The sequence below is a fragment of the Geotrypetes seraphini genome, chromosome 3 (assembly GCF_902459505.1).
Source record: "Geotrypetes seraphini chromosome 3, aGeoSer1.1, whole genome shotgun sequence".
Taxonomy (NCBI): domain Eukaryota; kingdom Metazoa; phylum Chordata; class Amphibia; order Gymnophiona; family Dermophiidae; genus Geotrypetes; species Geotrypetes seraphini.
In genome coordinates, this window is record NC_047086.1 from 336013356 (window position 1) to 336034674 (window position 21319).

The window sequence follows — 21319 nt, forward strand, 5'->3', positions numbered from 1 at the left end:
ATAAACTTGAAACTTGTAGATCCTTTTTCATGTTTTCCACTCCCTCCTCAGTGTCTACTCTGTTACAAATCTTGGTATCATCTGCAAAAAGGCAAACCTTTCCTTCTAACCCTTCAGCAATGTCACTCACAAACATATTGAACAGGATCGGTCCCAGCACCAAGATGTTTATCGATTGGCAACAATTTATCTGTATACAGTATTTTGTTTTGCTTATTTGTAATACATTGCTTGTGGTTTATAGCAGCACCAGACCCCAGAAGAAGGTCTTTTATGACCGAAACACGGTCCGTGTTGGGTCTATACCACAAATCATTTACTGTGTATTCTTATGTTGGTTTTTCTGGACTGCACCATTTGCACTAAGATTATTTGAATAAAAGACTTTATCAAGATCATCAGTTCCACAGTTGTTCTCCTTGTAATTGCTCTCCTGCTTTCCATGTGAAACCTTTTTGGTGGATTTTCTGTTTGTATCCCATATACTGGCCTGATAAGATTAAATTCTGCCAAAGAATCGTTTGTGTAAATATCCCTTAATAAACATATGGCATTGCGGACCATATGTCACAGAATTAATGATTCAGCAAGGTCCACTGCTAAGGGCAATAGCTTGGGCAACACTGTGGAAACAAACCAAAGTTCAAAATGGAATGATTAGAAGGCTTAAAAATATCTTATGAGTAAATCTTGGAGAAATCCCTTCCAAATCACAGTTGCTAAATGGGTCCAGGATTTGGGCCAAGACTATACAGCTGAGGATTTTTTTTTTGAGGGGGAAGTACCTCATTGGTGGATTCAGCACAATTACAGGAAACATGTTTTAAATTAATGCACAGACTATATATGTCCCCAATATGAGTAGCTAACGTATGGTCAGGAAGATCCTTACTGTGTATTAAATGTAATCTTAGTGAGGGGCTGTATCTTCTTTGCCCCTAGAAATGTAAGAAAATGCAAGTTTTGGGAGGAATTATGAACCCATGTAAAGAATCTTATCTGTGAAACTATATCCAGAACTCTGGTGATGTGTCTCCTGGATAATGTGGAAGTTTAATAGCAAAAAAAAAAATAAAAAAAGTATACTAATTCAGTGGATATATTTAGAACCTCCGACAGTATATTTATGGAGAAATCTCAGGCATGATCTACTGAGAATGGAATAACTTTCTGTGTTGCAGGCTGAGGAGAAGGAAATTAAATAATTTCTCAATATTTGAGATCATTTCCCGAAATCATCTACTATAGTGTTTCTCTTCAAAATGGACAATCTTCAGGATGTAAATTTATAGAAAATGGTAGGTGGGAAGGAGGGTTCAGGCCTCAGGTGGAAATGGGATTGTTCTTTAAAGTCTGATGTTGAAATTTTATTTATTTAGTTTTATAGCCCAGGGGAGCTCAAAACGGGTTACAGCATTACATACATAATACAGATTACTGTATCGAATGACATACATTTACAGAATTACAAACATAGTATGGAATGGGTTACAGAGTTATAAAACTAATACATTCAGTAATGCGAGGACACAGTTCCAGGAGATTGATACATGATGAAAGATCGAAGGATTGGTTTGCAAGGGGAAGGGAAGTGAGAGGGAGAGGGATCGGGAAAGGGGACAGTGTTTCGACAATGAGGTTTTTAGGAGATGGACTGCTGCGTTTTGCATGCGTTGTAGATTTTTCTTGGAAAGTCCTACAAATAGAACATTACAGTAGTCCATATGTGATAGGATGTAGGCGTTATCATAGCCACATATAAAAGTTCAAAAGAGCACCGTTACATACCGTAACATGTGTTATCCAGGGACAGCAGGCACATATTCTCACATGTGGGTGACATCATCCACAGAGCCCCAGTACAGCCACTTTAAAAGATCATTACTACTTTAAGAAATTTAGAAAGTTTGTGATAGTTCACACCGTGCATGTGCGAGTGCCTTCCCGCCCACTGTAGGCGCACGGCTCCTCAGTTCACTAAGCCAGCTAAGAAGCCAACCAGGGGAGGTGGGTGAGTTGTGAGAATATCTGCCTGCTTTCCCTGGATAACACCTGTTATGGTAAGTAACTGTGCTTTATCCCAGGACAAGCAAGCAGCATATTCTCACATGTGGATGACTTCCAAGCTAACCAGAATGGGATGGTGGGAGAGTTGGCCTTTTAGGAAAATAAATTTTGTAATATTGATTGGCATAAGTGTCCATCCTGTCTGGAAAAAGATTCCAGACAGTAATGTGAGGTGAATGTATGTACCGAGGACCAAGTAGCAGCTTTGCATATTCCCTCAATAGGAGTAGATTGGAGGAAAGCTACAGAAGCTGCCAAAGCTTTAACTCTATGGGCTGTGACACAACTCTCAAGTTGCAGTCCAGCCTGAGCATAACAGAACAATATATAGAAAGCCAACTAGTTGTAAATCGTTCTCTTTGAAACAGGATGCCCCAACTTGTTAGGCTCAAAGAAGACAAAAAGTTGAGGAGATGTTCTATGAGTCTTTGTCCTGCTAAGATAATAGGCCAAAGCTCGCTTGCAATCCATAGTTTCTCCTGAATGACATGATGCTTATGAAAAAATACTGGAAGCACAATTGACTGATTGAGATGAAATTCGGTGATGAATTTTGGCAGAAACTTTGGATGTGTGTGAAGTAACATTTTGTCATGGTGGAACACTGTGAATGGTAGATCTGTCACTAATGCCTGAAAGTTCACTCACTCTTCTGGCAGAAGTGAGTGAGATGAGAAAAATAACTTTTCACATAAGATACTTACGGTGAGCTGTGGACATTGGTTCAAATGGAGGCTTTATCATAAGAACATAAGCAGTGCCTCTGCTGGGTCAGACCAGAGGTCCATCATGCCCAACAGTCCACTCACACGGCGGCCCATCAGGTCCAGGACCTGTATAGTAATCCTCTATCTATACCCTTCTATCACCTTTTCCTTCAGGAAATCATCTAATCCCTATCACACCCTCTGGAAGCGCATTCTAGGTGTCTACCACCCTTTGGGTGAAGAAGAACTTCCTAGCATTGGTTCTAAATCTGTCCCCTCTTAATTTTTCTGAATGCCCTCTCGTTCTTGTAGTTTTTGAAAGTTTGAAGAATCTGTCCCTCTCCACTTTCTCTATGCCCTTCATGATCTTGTAAGTCTCTATCATGTCCCCTCTAAGTCTCCGCTTCTCTAGGGAAAAGAGCCCCAGTTTCTCCAATCTTTCAGCATACAAAAGGTTTTCCATACCTTTTATCAATCGTGTCGCTCTTTTCTGGACCCTCTCGAGTATCGCCATATCCTTCTTAAGGTACGGCGACCAATATTGGACGCAGTACTCCAGATGCGGGCGCATCATCGCCAGATACAACAGCAGGATAACTTCTTTCATTCTGGTTGTAATACCTTTCTTGATAATACCTAGCATTCTATTCGCCTTCTTAGAAACCGCTGCGCACTGTGCCAATGGCTTCATTGTCTTGTCCACTATTACCCCCAAGTCCTTTTCTAGGGTACTTTCACCCATTACCAGCCCTCCCATCATGTAGCTGTACTTCGGGTTACTGTTTCCTACATGCAAGACTTTACATTTCTCTACATTAAACTTCATCTGCCATCTCATCGCCCACTCTTCTAATTTGTTCAGGTCCCTTTGTAAATCTTCACAATCCTCTTTAGTCCCAACTCCACTAAATAGTTTGGTGTCGTCTGCAAATTTTATTACTTCGCACTTTGTCCCTATTTCTAGATCATTTATAAATACATTGAACAGCAGCGGTCCGAGTACCGACCCCTGCGGAACACCACTCGTGACCCTCCTCCAGTCCGAGTAGTGGCCCTGCAACTTAGCAAGAACCACATTGAGATCCCAGACCACTGGAGGTGGCTTGAGAGGTGGTTTAACATTGAAAAGGCCTTTCATGAATCTAGAGATCAGAGGATGAACAGTTAGAGGTTTACCATCAACTGGTTGATGAAAGGCTGTTATAGCGCTGAGATGGACTCTAATACATGTAGACTTGAGTCCCGAGTCAGATAAATGGAGAAGATAATCCAAGACCAGTGCAACTGAGATGGACGTTGGATCATAGTGATGAAGAAGACACTAGGTAGAAAAACGGGTCCACTTCTACTGATAACATTGCTGAGTGGCTGGTTTCTTGGAGGCTTCCAAAATAAGTCATACAGGCTGAGAAAGATGAAGTTTAGCTGCATTCAGCCCAAGAGATACCAAGCTGTCAGTTGCAGAGACTGAAGGTTGGGATGTAGATGAGAGGCATGACTCTGTGTAAGAAGAGATGGAAATATTGGCAGAGGTATTGGCTCCTTGACACTGAGTTGATGTAGAAGGGAGAACCAAGGCTGCCTGGGCCACCAAGGAGCAATGAGAATCATTGTGGCTGACTTCTGCTTGACTTTGACAAGAGTATTTAGATTGAGAGGAGTGGGTGGAAACGCATAGAGAAATTTACATGTCCAATCCAGTAGATATGTATCTGTCTCCAGACGGTGAGGTGAATAAATTCTGGAACAGAACTGGGGCAACTTGTTGTGGGGAGATGCAAACAAATTCACTTGAGGAGTGCCCCATTGAGAAAAGATGGGATAGGGAGCTGCAGAGATGAACATCCATTCGTGATGTTGAAGAATTCTGCTAAGCTTGTCTGCTAAGTAATTCTGTTGCCCCTGAATGTAGACTGCTTTAAGATAGATGTTTCGAGCAGTCGCCCAAAGCCATATTTTCTGATCCTCCTGACAAAGGAGGGATCTTATGCCTCCTTGCTTGTTTATATAGTACATGGCTACCTGATTGTCCGTATAAATCAAGATAACTTGGTTGGCTACAAGATTTTGAAAAGCTTTGAGGGCATAATAGATCATTCTGAGTTCCAGAAGATTGATATGGAAATTCTGCTCTCTCTATGGAAATTCTGACTTTGAGTCTGAAGGCCATCTAGATGTGCCCTCCAGGCATAAGTTGCTACATCCTTGGTCAAAACTCTCTGATGAGGAGGTGTGTGAAACAGAATAAAGAGATTGGAAGATATCATCCACCCATGAAGCAACCGTGGAAGAGATGAGGTTACAGAAATGTGTTGTGAGAAAGGATTGGTTGCATGAGACCACTGCGAGGCCAGAGCTTATTGAGGTGTTCTGAGATGGGAGTTTCACAAGAGGAGTCATGTGGACTGTAGAGGCCATGTGGCCCAGAAGAATCATCATTCACCTGGCTGAGATTGATTAAAGCCAGCACAGTTGATGACAAAGTTGAAGTAAAGTGACCTGACGATCCTTCAGAAGGAACGCCCCCATCTGAGTGGTGTTGAGAAGAGCCCCAATGAACTGAAGTCTTTGAGACGGATGAAGTTGGGGCTTGGGAAAATTGATCTTGAATCCTAAATTCTGAATTAATAAGCTGGTACGATTCATCGCTAGAATGACATTGTGGCGTGAAGGGTCTTTGATGAGCCAGTCATCCAGATAAGGAAAGACTTGAAGACCCTGAGACCTCGAGGCCACTGCCACAACAACCAAACACTTTGTGAAGATTCTGGGAGAAGATGCCAGGCTGAATGGTAGGACCTTGTATTGGCAGTGGTGATGTGCCACTTGAAACATGAGATACTTCCTGGAAGCCATGAGATACTTCCTGGAAGCCGCATGAACTGGGATAAGTGTAGGCTTCCTTGAGATCCAGAGTGCATAGCCAATCATTGTGGGCCAAGAGGGGATATAGAGTGGTTAGAGATAGCATGCAAAACTTCTCTTTGACCAGAAACTTGAGGGCTCTGAGGTCTAAAATTGGTGGGAGACATCCTGTCTTCTTCATTACCAGAAAATATAGGGAGTAAAACCCTTGATTCTGTTGATCTACAAGAACTTCTTCGATGGCATTGAGTAGAAGAAGGGAATGAACTTCCTGAAGAAGAGAGCATTGTTTAAGGTTGAAAGCAAATTCTCTTGGAAGATGGTCCAGAGGGATGATAAGGAAATTTAGAGAGTAACCCTCCTGAATGATTTGTAGAACTCAGAGATCGGAAAAGATGAGCTCTCAACAATGGAACTAGAGTTGGAGACAACCTCCGATTGGTTGAGAAAGAGGCTGAAGTAGAGGAATTGCAACTGTGCTCTCGAACAGCAGGTCAAAAAGACTGAGTTGATTTAGTGGGAACAGCGGGCTGAGCTTTGGAATGACGCTGCTGTTTTGGTTATTTCTGTTGAGGCCTCACTGGTGCAGAGGATTTAGCTGAGAAGCGCCTCTGATAAGAAGCAGCATCAGCAGCAGGTATAGAAGATCTCGACGAAGAGGGCTTAGACTTAGATTTTACTAAGGTGTCCCATCGAGTCTCATGGGCAGTCAGCTTTTGGGTTGCAGTGTCTGTAGAGTTCCCAAAGAGCTCATCACCTAAACAAGGAACGTTGGCTAGTCTGTCCTGAAGATTAACGTCCATGTCAGAGACTCTTAGCCATGCCTATCTCCTCATAGCCACAGACATAGAAGAGGCTCTGGATGTGAGCTCAATGACATCATAAGCTGAGTGAACCAGATATTTCCTCAAATGAGTGACAGTGCTGACAGCGTGCTGGAAGCCTTTCAGTTTACCAGAAGGGATATATTTCTGATACCCAGTAAATTGCTTGATGAGATATTTCAAACAAGAGAAATAGAAATTATAGTTGATGGCTCTATTAGCCAGCATGGAATTCTGGCCATCGGCCAAATCTGTCCTTAGTATGGCCCTCTCTACCTGGAGGGACCGACGCGTAAACCTTTGATGGAGTAGATTTCTTCAAAGTAGACTCTACCACCAGAGACTGATGAGGAAGTTGACGTTTATCAAATCCTGGAATGGAGATTATTTTATAAAGAGAGTCCAGTTTCTTGGAACCTTACTTTTCTATCCTCTTAGTACACGGACTTGAGTTCTGGTTCTGCACTTTTTTCCAACTAATCTTGAAAAGCTTCTTTTTCCTCTTGCAGTCTCTGGCATCTCTGTTGTACCTCTCCAAATTCCCTGGTGAGGACAGGTTCCTTCTAGCAGTACCTGAAGATCTCTACACTCTGCCTCCTTGTTAAAGAATTCCTGCTTTGGGTCCTCTCTGATTCTGGGCAGATTCTTCTCTGGGGCTCTCTTAGCTGCCCCCTTATTTCCTTTGCCAGCTGCCTTCCCTAATTTCTCAGTACTTTTATGGGGTGTCTGGCTTCTCTTCAGGCATATCCCATTCCCAGGGACAGTAATCAGCTCTATCTGCAGGGCCTTGCTTTAGGGTTAACCAGGTTTCCTTCCACACCTGGTCTCAAATACCCATCTTGGAGTTTTGTTTCCTTACTCCTTTGTTTCCTTACTCCTTTGTTTCCTTACTTACCTTTTAGCTGTGCATAATAAGTTTTTGGCACAAAAAGCTATTCCACTCCAAGTTTTCTATTTTTCTGTTGCAACTTGAAAATACAGCAGTTTCTCTCTCTGGCCCCAGCTTGGAGTCTTGTACTCCCCAAGAGCCAGCTACTTAGTAACAGAAGCAACAGGTCTGACTCCAGCTCCCCTCAATACTCTGGCCCAGCTTTTCTAGCTGCTGAAGCACCAACCCCAGCAGTTCTTGGTTTCATTGTCTATAGGAGTTTTCCTGGGGTGTTTTTTTTTTTTTTTTTTTAAATCCCCAAACACACTTCATTACACACTGTGCTTGATTAGGTAAGCTCCCCAGCTAATCATTTTATGATTTTCTATTAAACTAGGTTAGTAGCAACAATTTATAACTTAATCTGAAGCACAAAGAAGCAAGCATTTTCTTTTTCTCACTCAAGGCCAAATTTTCTCTACTGCCCTTGTTGTACTAGAATTACCAAACAGCAAAAGAAAAGAAACCTCTTTCTCGTCCAGCACTAACTGCACTACTTCCAGTCCCTCTTTTAGGGTGAGGCTAATCTCTTTAGTCCCTTAAAAAAACCTACACTACTAAAGTGAGGCCCCAAACCTGGAGGTACATAAATCAGCTTCTCTGAAGCAGAAGCTCACATTCCAGAACTGCCATAATATGTAATAGTCTGACCAGATTTGGGGATAGGCTTGTGCAGAGTCAGACACACACATGAAAGGTATAACAAAACTCTATTATTAGTTCAGAAACCTAAGCCCTGTTACTTCACAGATTCATGGAAAAGTTGTCTCTTAATTCATAGGCAAAAGTCTTGAAATAGGCCTGTGGCTTACAAGGCCCAAGATACTGTCCATGGCTAGTGGCTGCCACACCACAAGTTGCAACAGTAGTCAGATGCCATGATATGGCCCCAGCCAGACCCCAGAGCAAAGTCCACATTTATTCAGCATAAGAAGTTGGCTAGATACAAGGCCCAAGATACTGTCCATGGCTAGTGGCTGCCACACCACAAACACAGGTTGCAACAGGAGTCAGGTACCATGATCTGGCCCCAGCCAGAACCCAGAGCAAACAAGTTGGCTTACCTCAGTCAAGCAGAGTGTCTTAGCTATTATAGTCAAGGCATATACTGGGGAACACAGCTTCCATCCTTCTCCTGGGCTTCTCCTCAACCCACACCATGAGGCGATTTCGTGCCTCCAGGACTTCCTAAACAATTCTACTCTAGGGCATATGAACTCCTCCCTACCTGAGCCCCACCCCCCTTGACTAAGTAGGGTTGTCCCACCTCCCCTAAGATGGCTTACTCTTAAGCTAGCACCCCTTGTTGTACAATGGTGCAATTGCAGCATCAATGAGGGAGTGCTCTTTACTATCCCACTCATTCCCTCACAAGCCTACTAAGGACAGAGTTAGTACCTGCATAAAGTAAATGTAAACTGCTTTGGGGCTGTACCACAGAACAGTACATCAAACCCTTCCCCTAACTTGCCAGTGCTTATGCTGCTTCCTGTTTTCTATACCTATAAGTTTTCTTAAAACAAGTGCTGAAGAAGGAAAGAAGCATTCAGTACAGCTGCAAACTATGGTAGGCTCTAAGATCTCTTTGGTTGACATTTATTTTAATCATTTTTGCATATGTAACACTCTAGGACCTTCCATGATATCTGTATAGAATACACCTGTATATAAGGTTTTTAGCTTATTTAGTAGTGTCCTTAAAAGTGGTGAGAAAATAGTTGCACAGAAATTTTTAGGTGCCTCTGACGCAGGTGGAAATGCCAAAACAAATCATTACCTTCCTAGATCTTTTGACCGTTTTTATGGTTATTTGATATGAATCAAGTTTGGAAACTCTTGTTAATTCTGATTTCTACTACTTTGCTTTTTTAGATAAACATGTAGCTTACATCTGGAAAAGTTTACCCACAGAAATGTCCATGGTTCGTGCTAAATGGTGATTGATGTCTTCACGGTTTATGACTGTTAATGCTGGTTTTATAATATCTTGAGCTCAAATTTTTTTTAGTTTCAGTCTGCAACAAAACCCCCATTATAAAAGAATACAAACGGTATAATTACTCAATAGGTAAAAGGAGCAGTGGGAAAATGTCATCAAAAGAATAAGCAGATTGCATAGGCTAAGCTGGTATTTATCTGCCATCATCTACTAAGGTAAAAGAGCACAGTTACTTACAGTAACAGTTGTTATCCAGGGACAGCAGGCAGATATTCCCACACATGGGTGACGTCACCGACGGAGCCCCGCAGCGGACAGCCTCGAAAGCAAACTTGCTTAAAGATCTCGATCTTTCGAGTGCTGCACCGCGCATGCGCGCGTGCCTTCCCGCCCAAACTAGGGGGCGCATCTCCTGAGAGGATACTCAGTTCAGATACCTAGCTAAGAAGCCAACCAGGGGAGGTGGGAGGGTTGTGGGAATATCTGCCTGCTGTCCCTGGATAACAACTGTTATGGTAAGTAACTGTGCTTTATCCCAGGACAAGCAGGCAGCATATTCCCACACATGGGTGACCTCCAAGCTAAGTAAAAAGGGACGGAGGGAAGTTGGCAATTTATGAAAAAAGATTTTGTAAAACAGATTGGCCAAAATGGCCATCCCTCCTGGATAAAGTATCCAGACAGTAATGGGAGATGAAAGTATGAACCGAGGACCAAATTGCAGCCTTGCAGATTTCCTCAATAGGAGTTGATCTGAGGAAAGCTACAGATGCCGCCATGGCTCTAACTTTGTGGCCCGTCACTCGACCTTGCAGAGGAAGACCAGCCTGAGCATAGCAGAAAGAGATGCAAGCAGCCATCCAGTTGGAGATGGTACGCTTCGAGATGGGACGTCCCAACCTGTTCGGATCAAAGGAGATGAAAAGTTGAGGAGATGTTCTGTGAAGTTGAGTGCGTTGGAGGTAGAAAGCCAAGGCACGTTTACAGTCCAAAGTATTAAGGGCTGCTTTTCCAGGATGAGAATGAGGCTTTGGGAAAAAAACAGGAAGAACAATAGACTGATTGATGTGAAATTCTGAAACAACTTTAGATAAGAATTTAGGGTGAGTACGGAGGACCACCTTGTCATGGTAAAAAAACTGTGAAAGGTGGATCCGCTACCAAAGCTTGTAACTCACTGATTCTTCGAGCAGATGTGAGGGCAATCAAGAAAACAGCTTTCCAAGTGAGATACTTGAGCTTTGTCAAGTGGTTCAAAAGGAGGTTTCATCAGTTGAGCCAAAACAACATTCAGATCCCAAACTACTGGAGGTGGTCTAAGCGGTGGATGGAGATTAAAAAGTCCTTTCATTAAACGAGAAACCATTGGATGTGCAGAGAGAGGTTTCCCATCCAGAGGCTGATGAAAAGCAGCAATAGCACTAAGGTGGACTCGAATAGATGTAGTTTGAAGTCCAGAGTGTGATAAGTGAAGCAAATAGTCCAAAACGGATGCTAAGGGGGAAGATATCGGTTGCAAGTGACGTGTGGAACACCAAGCAGAAAATCTAGTCCATTTCTGGCCATAACATTGTCTAGTTGAGGGCTTTCTGGAAGCAAGCAAAATATCTTGAACAGACAGAAAATTGAGGAAAGTCCGTTATGCAGAAAGGTACCAAGCTGTTAAGTGCAGAGACTGCAGATTGGGATGAAGTAAGGACCTGTGACTCTGAGTGAGCAGAGAAGGAAACACTGGTAGAAGTAGAGGCTCCCTGGTGCTGAGCTGAAGTAGAAGGGAGTACCAATGTTGTCTGGGCCACCGAGGAGCTATTAGAATCATGGTGGCATGTTCTGATTTGAGTTTGACTAGAGTCCTGAGAATCAGAGGAAATGGAGGAAAGGCATAAAGGAACTGATTCCTCCAATCCAGGAGAAATGCATCCGCTTCGAGACGTTGAGGAGTGTAAATGCGGGAGCAAAACTGAGGCAGTTTGAAGTTGAGAGGGGACGCAAACAGATCTATCTGGGGAGTTCCCCAGCGGACAAATATTTGATGAAGAGTAGGAGAATTGAGTGTCCATTCGTGAGGCTGCAGAAGACGACTCAATCTGTCCGCTAAATAATTGTGTTGACCCTGAATGTAGACAGCTCTGAGATAGATGTTGTGAAAGATTGCCCAGTGCCACAGTCACAGAGCTTCCTGACAAAGGGAGTGAGATCCCGTTCCTCCCTGTTTGTTGACATAATACATGGCTACTTGGTTGTCTATACGTACCAGAACCACCATGTTGTGAAGGAGATGTTGAAAGGCCTTGAGAGCATAAAAGATCGCTCTGAGTTCTAACAGATTGATATGGCACAGATGGTCTGTTGCAGTCCATAGACCCTGAGTGCGGAGACCATCTACATGAGCCCCCCAGGCGTACTTTGACGAGTCGGTGGTGAGGACTTTCTGATGAGGAAGAATGTGGAACAGCAAGCCTCTGGAAAGATTCGAAGAGAGCATCCACCAACGGAGAGACTTCTGCAATAAAGGTGTTATGGTAATCCGTTGAGACGGTGGATCCGTGGCTTGCTGCCACTGTGATGCCAGTGTCCATTGAGGAATACGAAGGTGAAGTCTGGCAAAAGGAATCACATTAACTGTAGAAGCCATGTGACCCAGCAGAACCATCATTTTCCTTGCCAGAACAGATGGAAGGCAGAGGAACTGATGGCAAAGCTGAAGAAGTGCGTCCTGACGTGGTTGCGGAAGGTAGGCTCTCAGATTGATAGTGTCCAGAGTTGCTCCTATGAATTGGAGAGACCGAGATGGAGTTAACTGAGACTTTGGAAAGTTTATGTGAAATCCCAAAGTTTGAAGGAAGACAATAGTCTGTTGGGTCGCTGCAATAGCCCCTGAAAAAGAGGGAGCTTTGATGAGCCAGTCGTCGAGGTATGGAAATACTTGAAGACCCTGATTGCGAAGAGCTGCAGCCACCTCGATCAAACATTTTGTGAATACTCTGGGAGAAGAAGCCAACCCAAAAGGGAGAACCCGGTACTGCAGATGAAGGTCTCCTACTTGAAATCTGAGGTACTTGCGAAATACTGGATGGATAGGGATATGAGTATACGCCTCTTTGAGATCGAGTGAACACATCCAATCCCCTGGATCCATCAAGGAATATAAAATCGGCAGAGTGAGCATTCGAAATTTCTCTTTGACTAGGTATTTGTTGAGAACTCTGAGATCCAGAATAGGTCGCAAATCCCCCATCTTCTTGGGAACAAGGAAATAGCGGGAGTAAAATCCCAAGTTCCGTTGGGTAAGAGGAATCTCCTCTACAGCTCGAAGGCAAAGAAGAGCCCGAGCTTCTTGAAGAAGAAGGGGAAGGTGTGACTGATTGGAAGGACACTCTCTTGGAGGGCGATCTGGAGGCACCTGAAGGAACCGAAGAGAGTATCCCTCTCGTAGGATGGAAAGCACCCAGAGATCTGAGGTGATGAGTTCCCACTGGTGATAAAAAGTGGAAAGACGACCCCCCTATGAGAAGGAGAGAGTTGGGAAACAGAGAAATTTGAATGCTCATACTGAGACTGTCAAAAAGACTGAGCTGGTTTGGTGGCAGCGAGAGTTTGAGACTTTTGTTGACATTGTTGCTGTTGAGGTCGATGAGGTGGAGGTCTGGAAAAAGCAGGAGTCGTTTTCTGAGGGTAACGAAGTGGAGTCTGTTTAAAACCTCTAGTTGGTGTAGATTTAGGTTTTGGTCGAATGAGAGAAGCAAAAGAGCGTTCATGTTCTGAGAGACACTTAGTGGCTGCTTCAATAGAGTCATCGAATAATTCATTCCCCTGACAAGGTAGATTTGCTAAACGATCCTGAAGATTGGGATCCATATCTACAATGCGTAGCCATGCCAGACGACGCATGGCCACAGCAAAAGCAGAGACTCGGGAAGATAATTCAAAAGCATCATAAGAGGCTTGTAACATGAAGAGTCTCAACTGAGAAAGAGTCTTGAGGATGAGTTTGAATTCTGCAAGACGAGTTGTAGAAATGTCCGGGTAAAAAGATGGAAATATTTTGAGAAAATGATTGAAATAAGATGTGAAAATGTAGTTGTAGTTAAGAATTCTATTGGCCATCATAGAATTTTGGTAGAGACGACGACCAAACTTATCCATGGTACGACCCTCTCTGCCTGGAGGAACAGCAGCATAGATTTTGGAAGGATGAGCTTTCTTCAAAGATAATTCTACGACCAGGGATTGATGAGAAAGTTGTGATTTTTCAAATCCTTTACAGGGAACCGTGCGATAACGGGATTCCAATTTAGATGGGATGGCAGTGATTGATTAAGGAGTCTCCGTGTTATGAATAAAAGTTTGTTTGAGCACGGGAGTCATAGGCAATCTTAAGGACTCTTTAGGTGGATGAGGAAGTTCCATATCTGCTAAATATTCAGGAGTATATTTAGAATCTGAATGGAGATCCAATTTGAGAGCTTGTCTCATATCAAAAACAAACTTTGCAAATGAAATGGATTTGGAATCAGATGCTTCCTCAGGAGACAAACTGCGAGATTTAGGAAGTGCTGAGTAGGAAGGAGAAGCTTCTCTAGAATATGGTGAGACTGGTTCTGACTCAAGACGCAGGGTTACAGAAGAAGCTGCACTGTGTGGTGGAGTGAGAGAATGTTTTCTCTTGAGGCTCCGGGATGGAGAAGTACCCGGGGTACGTGGTACCGAATGAGTCGAAGTCTGAGGAAAAGTGTCTCGGCGATGTGTCTTTGATGGTGGAGTCTTTGACCTAGAAGGGCTTCGGGTCTATGCTCGGTGTTGTCGAGATCCGTGCTTCGACGCAGAAGAACGAGGCAGAGAAGTCTCAGTATCCAATGTAGATGACTCCCGTCGAAGCTTGGAAGCAAGATGTCTCGAATGCTTCGGCTGATGCTTTGGAGGAGGCGATTACGGTGAAGAATCAGTGGAAAGTATCCTCTTCGGTGTCCGGGATCGGCCTCGAGGCACTGGAAGCTCAGGTTGGGTCACAGGCTGTCTACCCGAGGCAAGGTCGAGGACGGGACCAATTGAGCCACTAAGGAAAAAATCTGAGTGGTCAATATAGATTTGAGCATGTCCTCCAGCATCGGCACCGAGACAGAAGGTTCTGATCTCGTAGGTGCAGCAGTACGCTCCAAAGAGGGCGACCTCAAAGGTGAGTATTCCCTTATCTTGGAGGTACGCTTAGAAGATGGTCGTACAGAGGACTCTAGTGGCTTCTTAGGCACGGCACCTGAAAGAGAACCAGGAGACTTACTCCCCAATGAAGGCTTTACCGAAGTCACCGTCGAAACCTTTGAGGGCACCGAAGTCATTGGCATGGTCGAGGCCTTCAAGACCGAAGCTCCAGCCGGAGCCAAGGTCGAGGCCTTCGAGACCGTAGATGTCGTCATCGAAGCCTTCAAGACCAGGGCAGCCGCCGAGGTTGAGGTCGTATCCGAGGGTTGCTCCATGGCTCCAAAGAGTTGGTGAAACTGGGCGCACTGACGTCGAAAGGCCCGAGGAGTAAGAGTAAAGCAACGATGACAATCCTCAGGTGAATGGGTCGAACCCAAACAATGCAGACAGCGACAGTGAGGATCGGTGACCGAAATCACACGATTGCACTGACGACAACATTTAAATCCGGTGAGAGGCCGGTGAGAGATCGAACGGAAAGAGCTATTGGGCCTAGGCCCAAGGCTCACCGGGCCGGACTAAACGAAACCAAAAAAAGAATTTTTTGAAAAAGAAAGTAAGAACGAAGAAGAAAAAGCACAGCGACCGAACTTTTAGGAAAAAAAGAAACAGCCGCGGTGAAGAGAAGGCAATATCGCTGCAGAGCTGAAGAAAACGTGTCTTCTTGTCTCCGCGGAAAATAACGAACTGAGGATCCTATCAGGAGATGCGCCCCCTAGTTTGGGCGGGAACGCACGCGCGCATGCACGGTGCAGCACTCGAAAGATCGAGATCTTCAAGCAAGTTTGCTTTCGAGGCTGTCCGCTGCGGGGCTCCGTCGGTGACGTCACCCATGTGTGGGAATATGCTGCCTGCTTGTCCTGGGATAATGTATTTTTATGCTCTGGGTACTTGAGTATTATGAAAAACATTGATTTCTGCTGCCAAACATGGATTTTCTTTTACTGACCCAGTACTACCTCAAAATATTGTAGAATAAAGACAGTAATATACCATAAATCCAATAAGTTTTTTTCTGGCATTTACTAAGGATTAATTTGAATTAGCATAAGCAAATGAACATTTTTCAAATCATAACAGTACTACTGCATTAACACAAATAATATTAATTTAAGTATCTCTAAGTAAATGGAAATATAAGAAAATGCACTTCTTGTATTTGAGCACTTTTAAAAGAGATTATGTTCTTCAATTGATATCTTTTCCAGTAGATAGGTGTGTCATTTTTGACAAGAAGGTTAGCTCCCCATGGATGCAAGGTATATGCAGAAGGAATCCACTCTGGATTTTTTTAAGACCTTCCTACTTCACCAGGAGCTCTGCTGCCACCTGCAGTTAGTACCCAAGCCCGCAAGAGCTCCATCGAAATTATGTGAAGTAAGGGAAAATGGAAAACTTAGCAAACAAAGAAACTGTTCTGCTCGAGCATAATAACATTGGAACAAGCAATGAACAACTAACAGCCAACAGAAGCATCAAAGGAGCTCAGGTAGTATCCCTGTAGACACTAAACATATTATACAGCATTCGTCAGGGCCCAAAGGCTGACTGGCATCTAAGATACATACTTGAAAAATAAATAGAATGAGACAGTAGGGAGGTGCAGGAAGGAGAGGGCAGGGGTCCAGAATGACACATCTATCTACTGGAAAAGATATGATCAAGGTAAGAACATAATCTTTTTTCTTCCAGCGCAATAGGTGTGCCATTCTGGTCAAGCGGGATGTACAAAAGCAGTCCCAGAAATCTAGTGCAGGCTGACTGCGCCAGCCCGTAACACTGAGGAAACAAGGGCAGAGTCCTCTCTTGTAGCAAAGTCCACCCTGTAAAACTTTGCAAATGTGTGTAGAGTGGACCAAGCTGCAGCTCTACAAATCTCCGCTGGAGAGACTGTCCTAGCTACCGCCCACTATGGAGCTACACTTCTGGTCAAATGCGCCTTAACAGAAACAGGAGACTGTGTCCCACAGATAATGTAGGCTGACGAAATGGCCATATGGATTCATCTGGAAATTGTGGTCTTGGAAGTGGGTGCACCTCACTTAGTTGAATGAGTCAGCACAAACAGATGGTCCGAGAGTCTAAACTCAGTGGTGACTTCGAGATAGCGAAGAAGAACTCTTCTCACATCCAACTTCTTCAAATTGTGGTTGTTTCTTAAACCTGTGGTCTGGAATACAAGTAAATGGACCTTTTGATTAACATGAAACTCTTAAACCACCTTCAGAAGAAAAGAAACAACAGTGCATAGAGAGATTCCAGTTTCTGAGATTTTAAGACAAGGCTGTCTTCAAGAAAGCCTGGAGCTCTGATACTCGTCTCGCTGAGGTCACCGCTACCAGAAAAACCATCTTTAGCAACAAGTACTAGAGGGATGCTTCTTCCAGCAGCTCAAACAGAACTCTGGTGAGACCTCACAGAACAACATTCAGGTCCCACAAAGGGAAAGATGGTTTGTTCATAAATTTGGAGATGTCTTGATGAGGCACCATCATAGGTTTGTGGTCACGAGTCCTGAAACAAGAGAGCCCTGAAACTTGGACCCAAAGAGATGCCACAGTGAGGCCCTTGTCAAGGCCAGTTTGCAATAAAGCTACCACCACCTAAGCTGGAACTGAAAAAAGATTCCACCTGTTCTTGGGCACATCAATGCTGTAAAGTCTTCCACGCTTTAGCATAGGCAGATACTGTGGTTGACTTCTTAGACCTGAGAAGTGAGGCAATGATCACTTCTGAATATCCTTTGCACTCTAGCACTTGGCGATCCAGATCCTCAATGCATATTGGACCCTGTAAAAGGAGATCTGGGAGCACCTGCTACTGGAGGCCGTGGACTATTTCAAGATGCCTCAGATCTGCGTACCAAGGCCTGCGAGGCCAATCTGGAGCCACCAGAATGACCCTTCTCTGATGAATTGCAATCCATTGAAGGATGTGGCCTATCATGGGCCAGGGAGGAAAGGATATCCTTTGGCCAAGGCTGGACCAGAGCGCATCTAGACCTTAACTTCCAGGCTCGAATCTTCGATTGACGAACCTGTTTGCCTTAGGTTTCACTGTTGCCATGAGGTCGAAGTGTGGACGACCTCAGCACTAAACAATGGCCTGAAATGCTGCAGTCAACAGCATCCACTCACCCGGATCCAAGGTCTGTCTGCTGAGGAAGTTGGCTTGAACACTGTCCACACCTGCAACATGCACTGCTGATAGAGCCTGAAGATGATGCTCCGCCCAGCGGAAGAACATGAGGGCTTTCAAATATAAAATGCACTCTTGGTGCCACCCTGGCGATTGACATAGGCCACATAGGCATTGTTGTTGAAGACTCTGACCGCTTGACCTATGAGAGTCTTCTGCAATTTTACCAGAGCCAGCCGAATGGCATGCAATTCTAAGCTGTTGATCAACCAGTTCTTCTGAGAGGGTGTCCAATGCCCCTGAATTAGATGACAGCTGCAATGGGCTCCCCAGACTAGGAGACTGGTATCTGTCATTACAACAATCCAGGAAGCACTCTGAAGAGGCATGCCCTTGGTCTGGGACTGAGAAAGGAGCCACCATTCCATGCTGGCTTGAGCCTCCTGTGTCCAGGGTAGACACTTTTGTAAAGCATCAATCTGTGGAGACCAGTGTGACAGTAATGAATGCTGGAGTGAATGCATGTAGCTCTCGCACAAGGAACATCTATCGTGGCTACCATGGACCTCAGAACTTGAAAGTTGTCCCACAACGACAGAGCTGACCTGTCCAAGAGACAAGAAATCTGACAGCACAGATTCTGTCTGTGTGCCTCTGGTAGACAGACGCGGTCAGCAGCTGTGTCGAACAAGACTCCCAAGTACTCCAGGGATTGAGCCAATGTCCAATTGCTCTTTCGGTAATTTACAATCTAACCCAAATCCTTTAGGACTCGGATCACCTGATCCACTGTGTTCTGACTCTTGTCAGCCAATCGATCAGGTAGGGATGCACTTGCAGTCCCATCTTGTGCAGGTGAGCTGCTACCACAACCATCACTTTGGTGAAGATGCGAGGAACTGTCACCAGGCCAAAAGGTAGAACTGAAAATTGATTATTTTCCAGAACATAAATTCTGAGAAACTTTCTGTGGGCTGGGAAAATAGGAATATGTAAATAGGCCTCCGTCAAATCTAGAGAGGCTAGAAACTCTCCTGGTGTTATCGTTGCTATGACAGATCAAACCAATTCCATGTGAAAGCGCGGAACTTTGAGCACTGCACTAGAATGGGTCTCCAATCGTTGGAGCCTTTCTTTGGCATGATAAAGTTTATGGAGTATCTCCCTGAGCTCGAGTCATTGAGCAGCACAGGCTCTGTGGCCTGAATATTGAGCAACCTTCTCACAGTGGCTTGTATCATAAGAACATAAGAATAGCCTTTCTGGATCAGACCAATGGTCCCATCTAGCCCAGTATCCTGTCTTCATGGAGGTTAACCCAAGTCACAAGAACCTGGCAAAAACCCAAATAGTAGCAGCATTCCATGCTTGTCCGCGTCTTCCAGATGCCCTGTGAGAGATTCCACAAACTAATCTGTTAGAGGCCAGGCAAAGTCTAGCTTGTAGCCAGACTGAATGATATCGAGAACCCAGCGGTCAGAGAAAATCTGAACCCAGGCCTGCAGAAACGCCAATAGTCTGCTCCTATATGAAGATGGGCCTTCAGGAGAACCCCACTGCTCCGAAATCAAGACATTAATATCTGGATGCCAGGGAAATGTAGAGGACTGAACCCTCACTCCACACATAAGGGAGGAGGAGGAGGTCAAAGGAACTGACTGTGTGTCCAAATTCAGCTCTTACAGAGACACCGAAATGAGATCTAGTAAGGCAGTGGACTGAAATAAATGCAGAACTGTGGGATCGTCCCCAAGTTCTAGAGGCAAAATAGGATCCAAAGTGTCAGAAAACAGTCCATGGTCCCCTGCCATGGGAGGAGCATCCATAGGCAATAAACAGTAAAATTATTTTCACTATCGGATTGGTCACCATGAAAACTGGCTACTGGGCTTGATGGACCATTGGTCTGACCCAGTAAGGCTATTCTTATGTTTTTTTCCCCTGCAAACAGGTCTCCTGAGTCCTAAACAGTGGCAGACTAAGAAGCAGATGTGTCCTGGGAGGTTATGCCCTGATGAGGCAAGTCCAAATGTTCAGTGGGATTGCGCAGGAGGAGCACAGCTCTCCTGAAAGGCTTTCCACATAAAAATTAATAAATTCTGAGAAGTTATACCAGGGAGCGAGGAGTCACCCTGTGATGATGCTACTTTATGTTTTTTGGGCTATGAGGCATCTGCATCCTTTCACATGGAACAATCACTATTTTCAAGCCCTGAAAACAGAAAGGCTGCCCCAATGGGCTAGCTACCCTTTTTGTCAGCTGAGCATACAGAGGAGAGATCCAGTCAGTGTGATGCAGCACGTTGCACAAGGATGCTCCAGAAGTGCAGAATTTGTGCAATCTTGGCATGTATATGGGGTGGAAGAGCCCAAGGACTCCATCCCAACCAGTTTTGAGACAAAAAATTGAGTTTTGGAAGTGCAGGAAACTTGAAAAAAATATTGTTAAAAATCCAAGATGGCTACCATCAAGAATTTCGCACCAGAAAATGCTAAAATAACTAATTAACTGATGTGAAAAATCAGCTAATTTAGGATTTTTGAGGGGGAACATAGGGGAATATGCAGGAACCCTCAAAAACTTGGTATTTCAGACACTTCCTCCCGCCAATTCACCTCAGAGGCTGTAACAACCTTACTCACTATGACCTGTACTAGCAATGTACTGGAGCCTGCTTCAGCTCTTTACAGTAACTGGAAAGAAGAGGAGTCACTATTTTATGCTGAAAAATTCCTCTTCAAAGCTGATCTTCGGGCTGCCAGCCAGACACAGCATCTGATTGCACTCTCACCCCACGGACTGACGGATATGCTACCAGAAGGGGGGAGGTGAGACACCACTAAGCCTCATATGGATGCCTAATAGCCTGCACTCAAACCCCTACTAAACAGTAGGTGAGAGGGCAAGCGGGGATGACCCAGAGCTCCAAAATACCTGTGCAGGCTGGCTAACAGGTACTAGCCTATCAGCTGCAGACCTCAGTCTGCTTCTTTTCTATGCAGGCAGAGCTGAAGCTAAAGGTGATAAGCTCCGAGCACTTTAAAACACTAAATAAAATAAGAAAAAGCAGAAAGCAGAACAGAAACCCTCCTTTCAGCTTGCATTCAGAAGGGAAAACCTGCACATGGCAACAGAGCTCCAAGTGAAGTAAGAGGGTGGCAGAAAAAATCCAGAGTGGTTTCATTCTGCATATGGCTCACAGCCATGGGGAGATAACCCGCTAATCCAGAATGACATACCTATTGCAATGGAATATATTTTAAATCTCTTTATAATGAATTTTAGTTTAAGGAAAACTTGTTTTATAGGATTTGAATTTGTTCTCAAAATAGAATAGTTATGCAGAGCAAAATATATTTATTACCTTCTTTTCTGTCATTCTTTCCCATTAAAAAATCTTCAGTATATGGTGTCATATCTAAACGCAGAGGGAATGAGAAGTGCGTGTTCACTTTCTCCTTCATCATAGTGACCATATTAAATGTGTATCTCATGGTGTTAAAGCTTAAGATTCGAGGCAATTTCTTAAAACAAGCCCTAAAGAAGAAAAGATCCATCAGTATGATGAAAACCCCTTATATGACATACCCTTCAAGCCATTTTTTCAAAACTTTATTCATCATTTATTATACACGGTGAAGGTTACATATC

At 44.2% G+C, this 21319-nt stretch overlaps 1 protein-coding gene across 8 annotated transcripts in view; it reads right to left on the reverse strand.

The window, feature by feature from the left end:
* The window catches only part of USP34 (ubiquitin specific peptidase 34), a 1084964-nt gene that overhangs the window by 249106 nt on the left and 814539 nt on the right, over positions 1-21319 (reverse strand). For all 8 annotated transcript variants that reach the window (XM_033939082.1, XM_033939080.1, XM_033939079.1 and 5 more), the window contains one exon: positions 21033-21205. In XM_033939082.1, coding sequence (XP_033794973.1) covers positions 21033-21205 — 173 coding nt within the window. The remainder of the gene's footprint in view (positions 1-21032; positions 21206-21319) is intronic.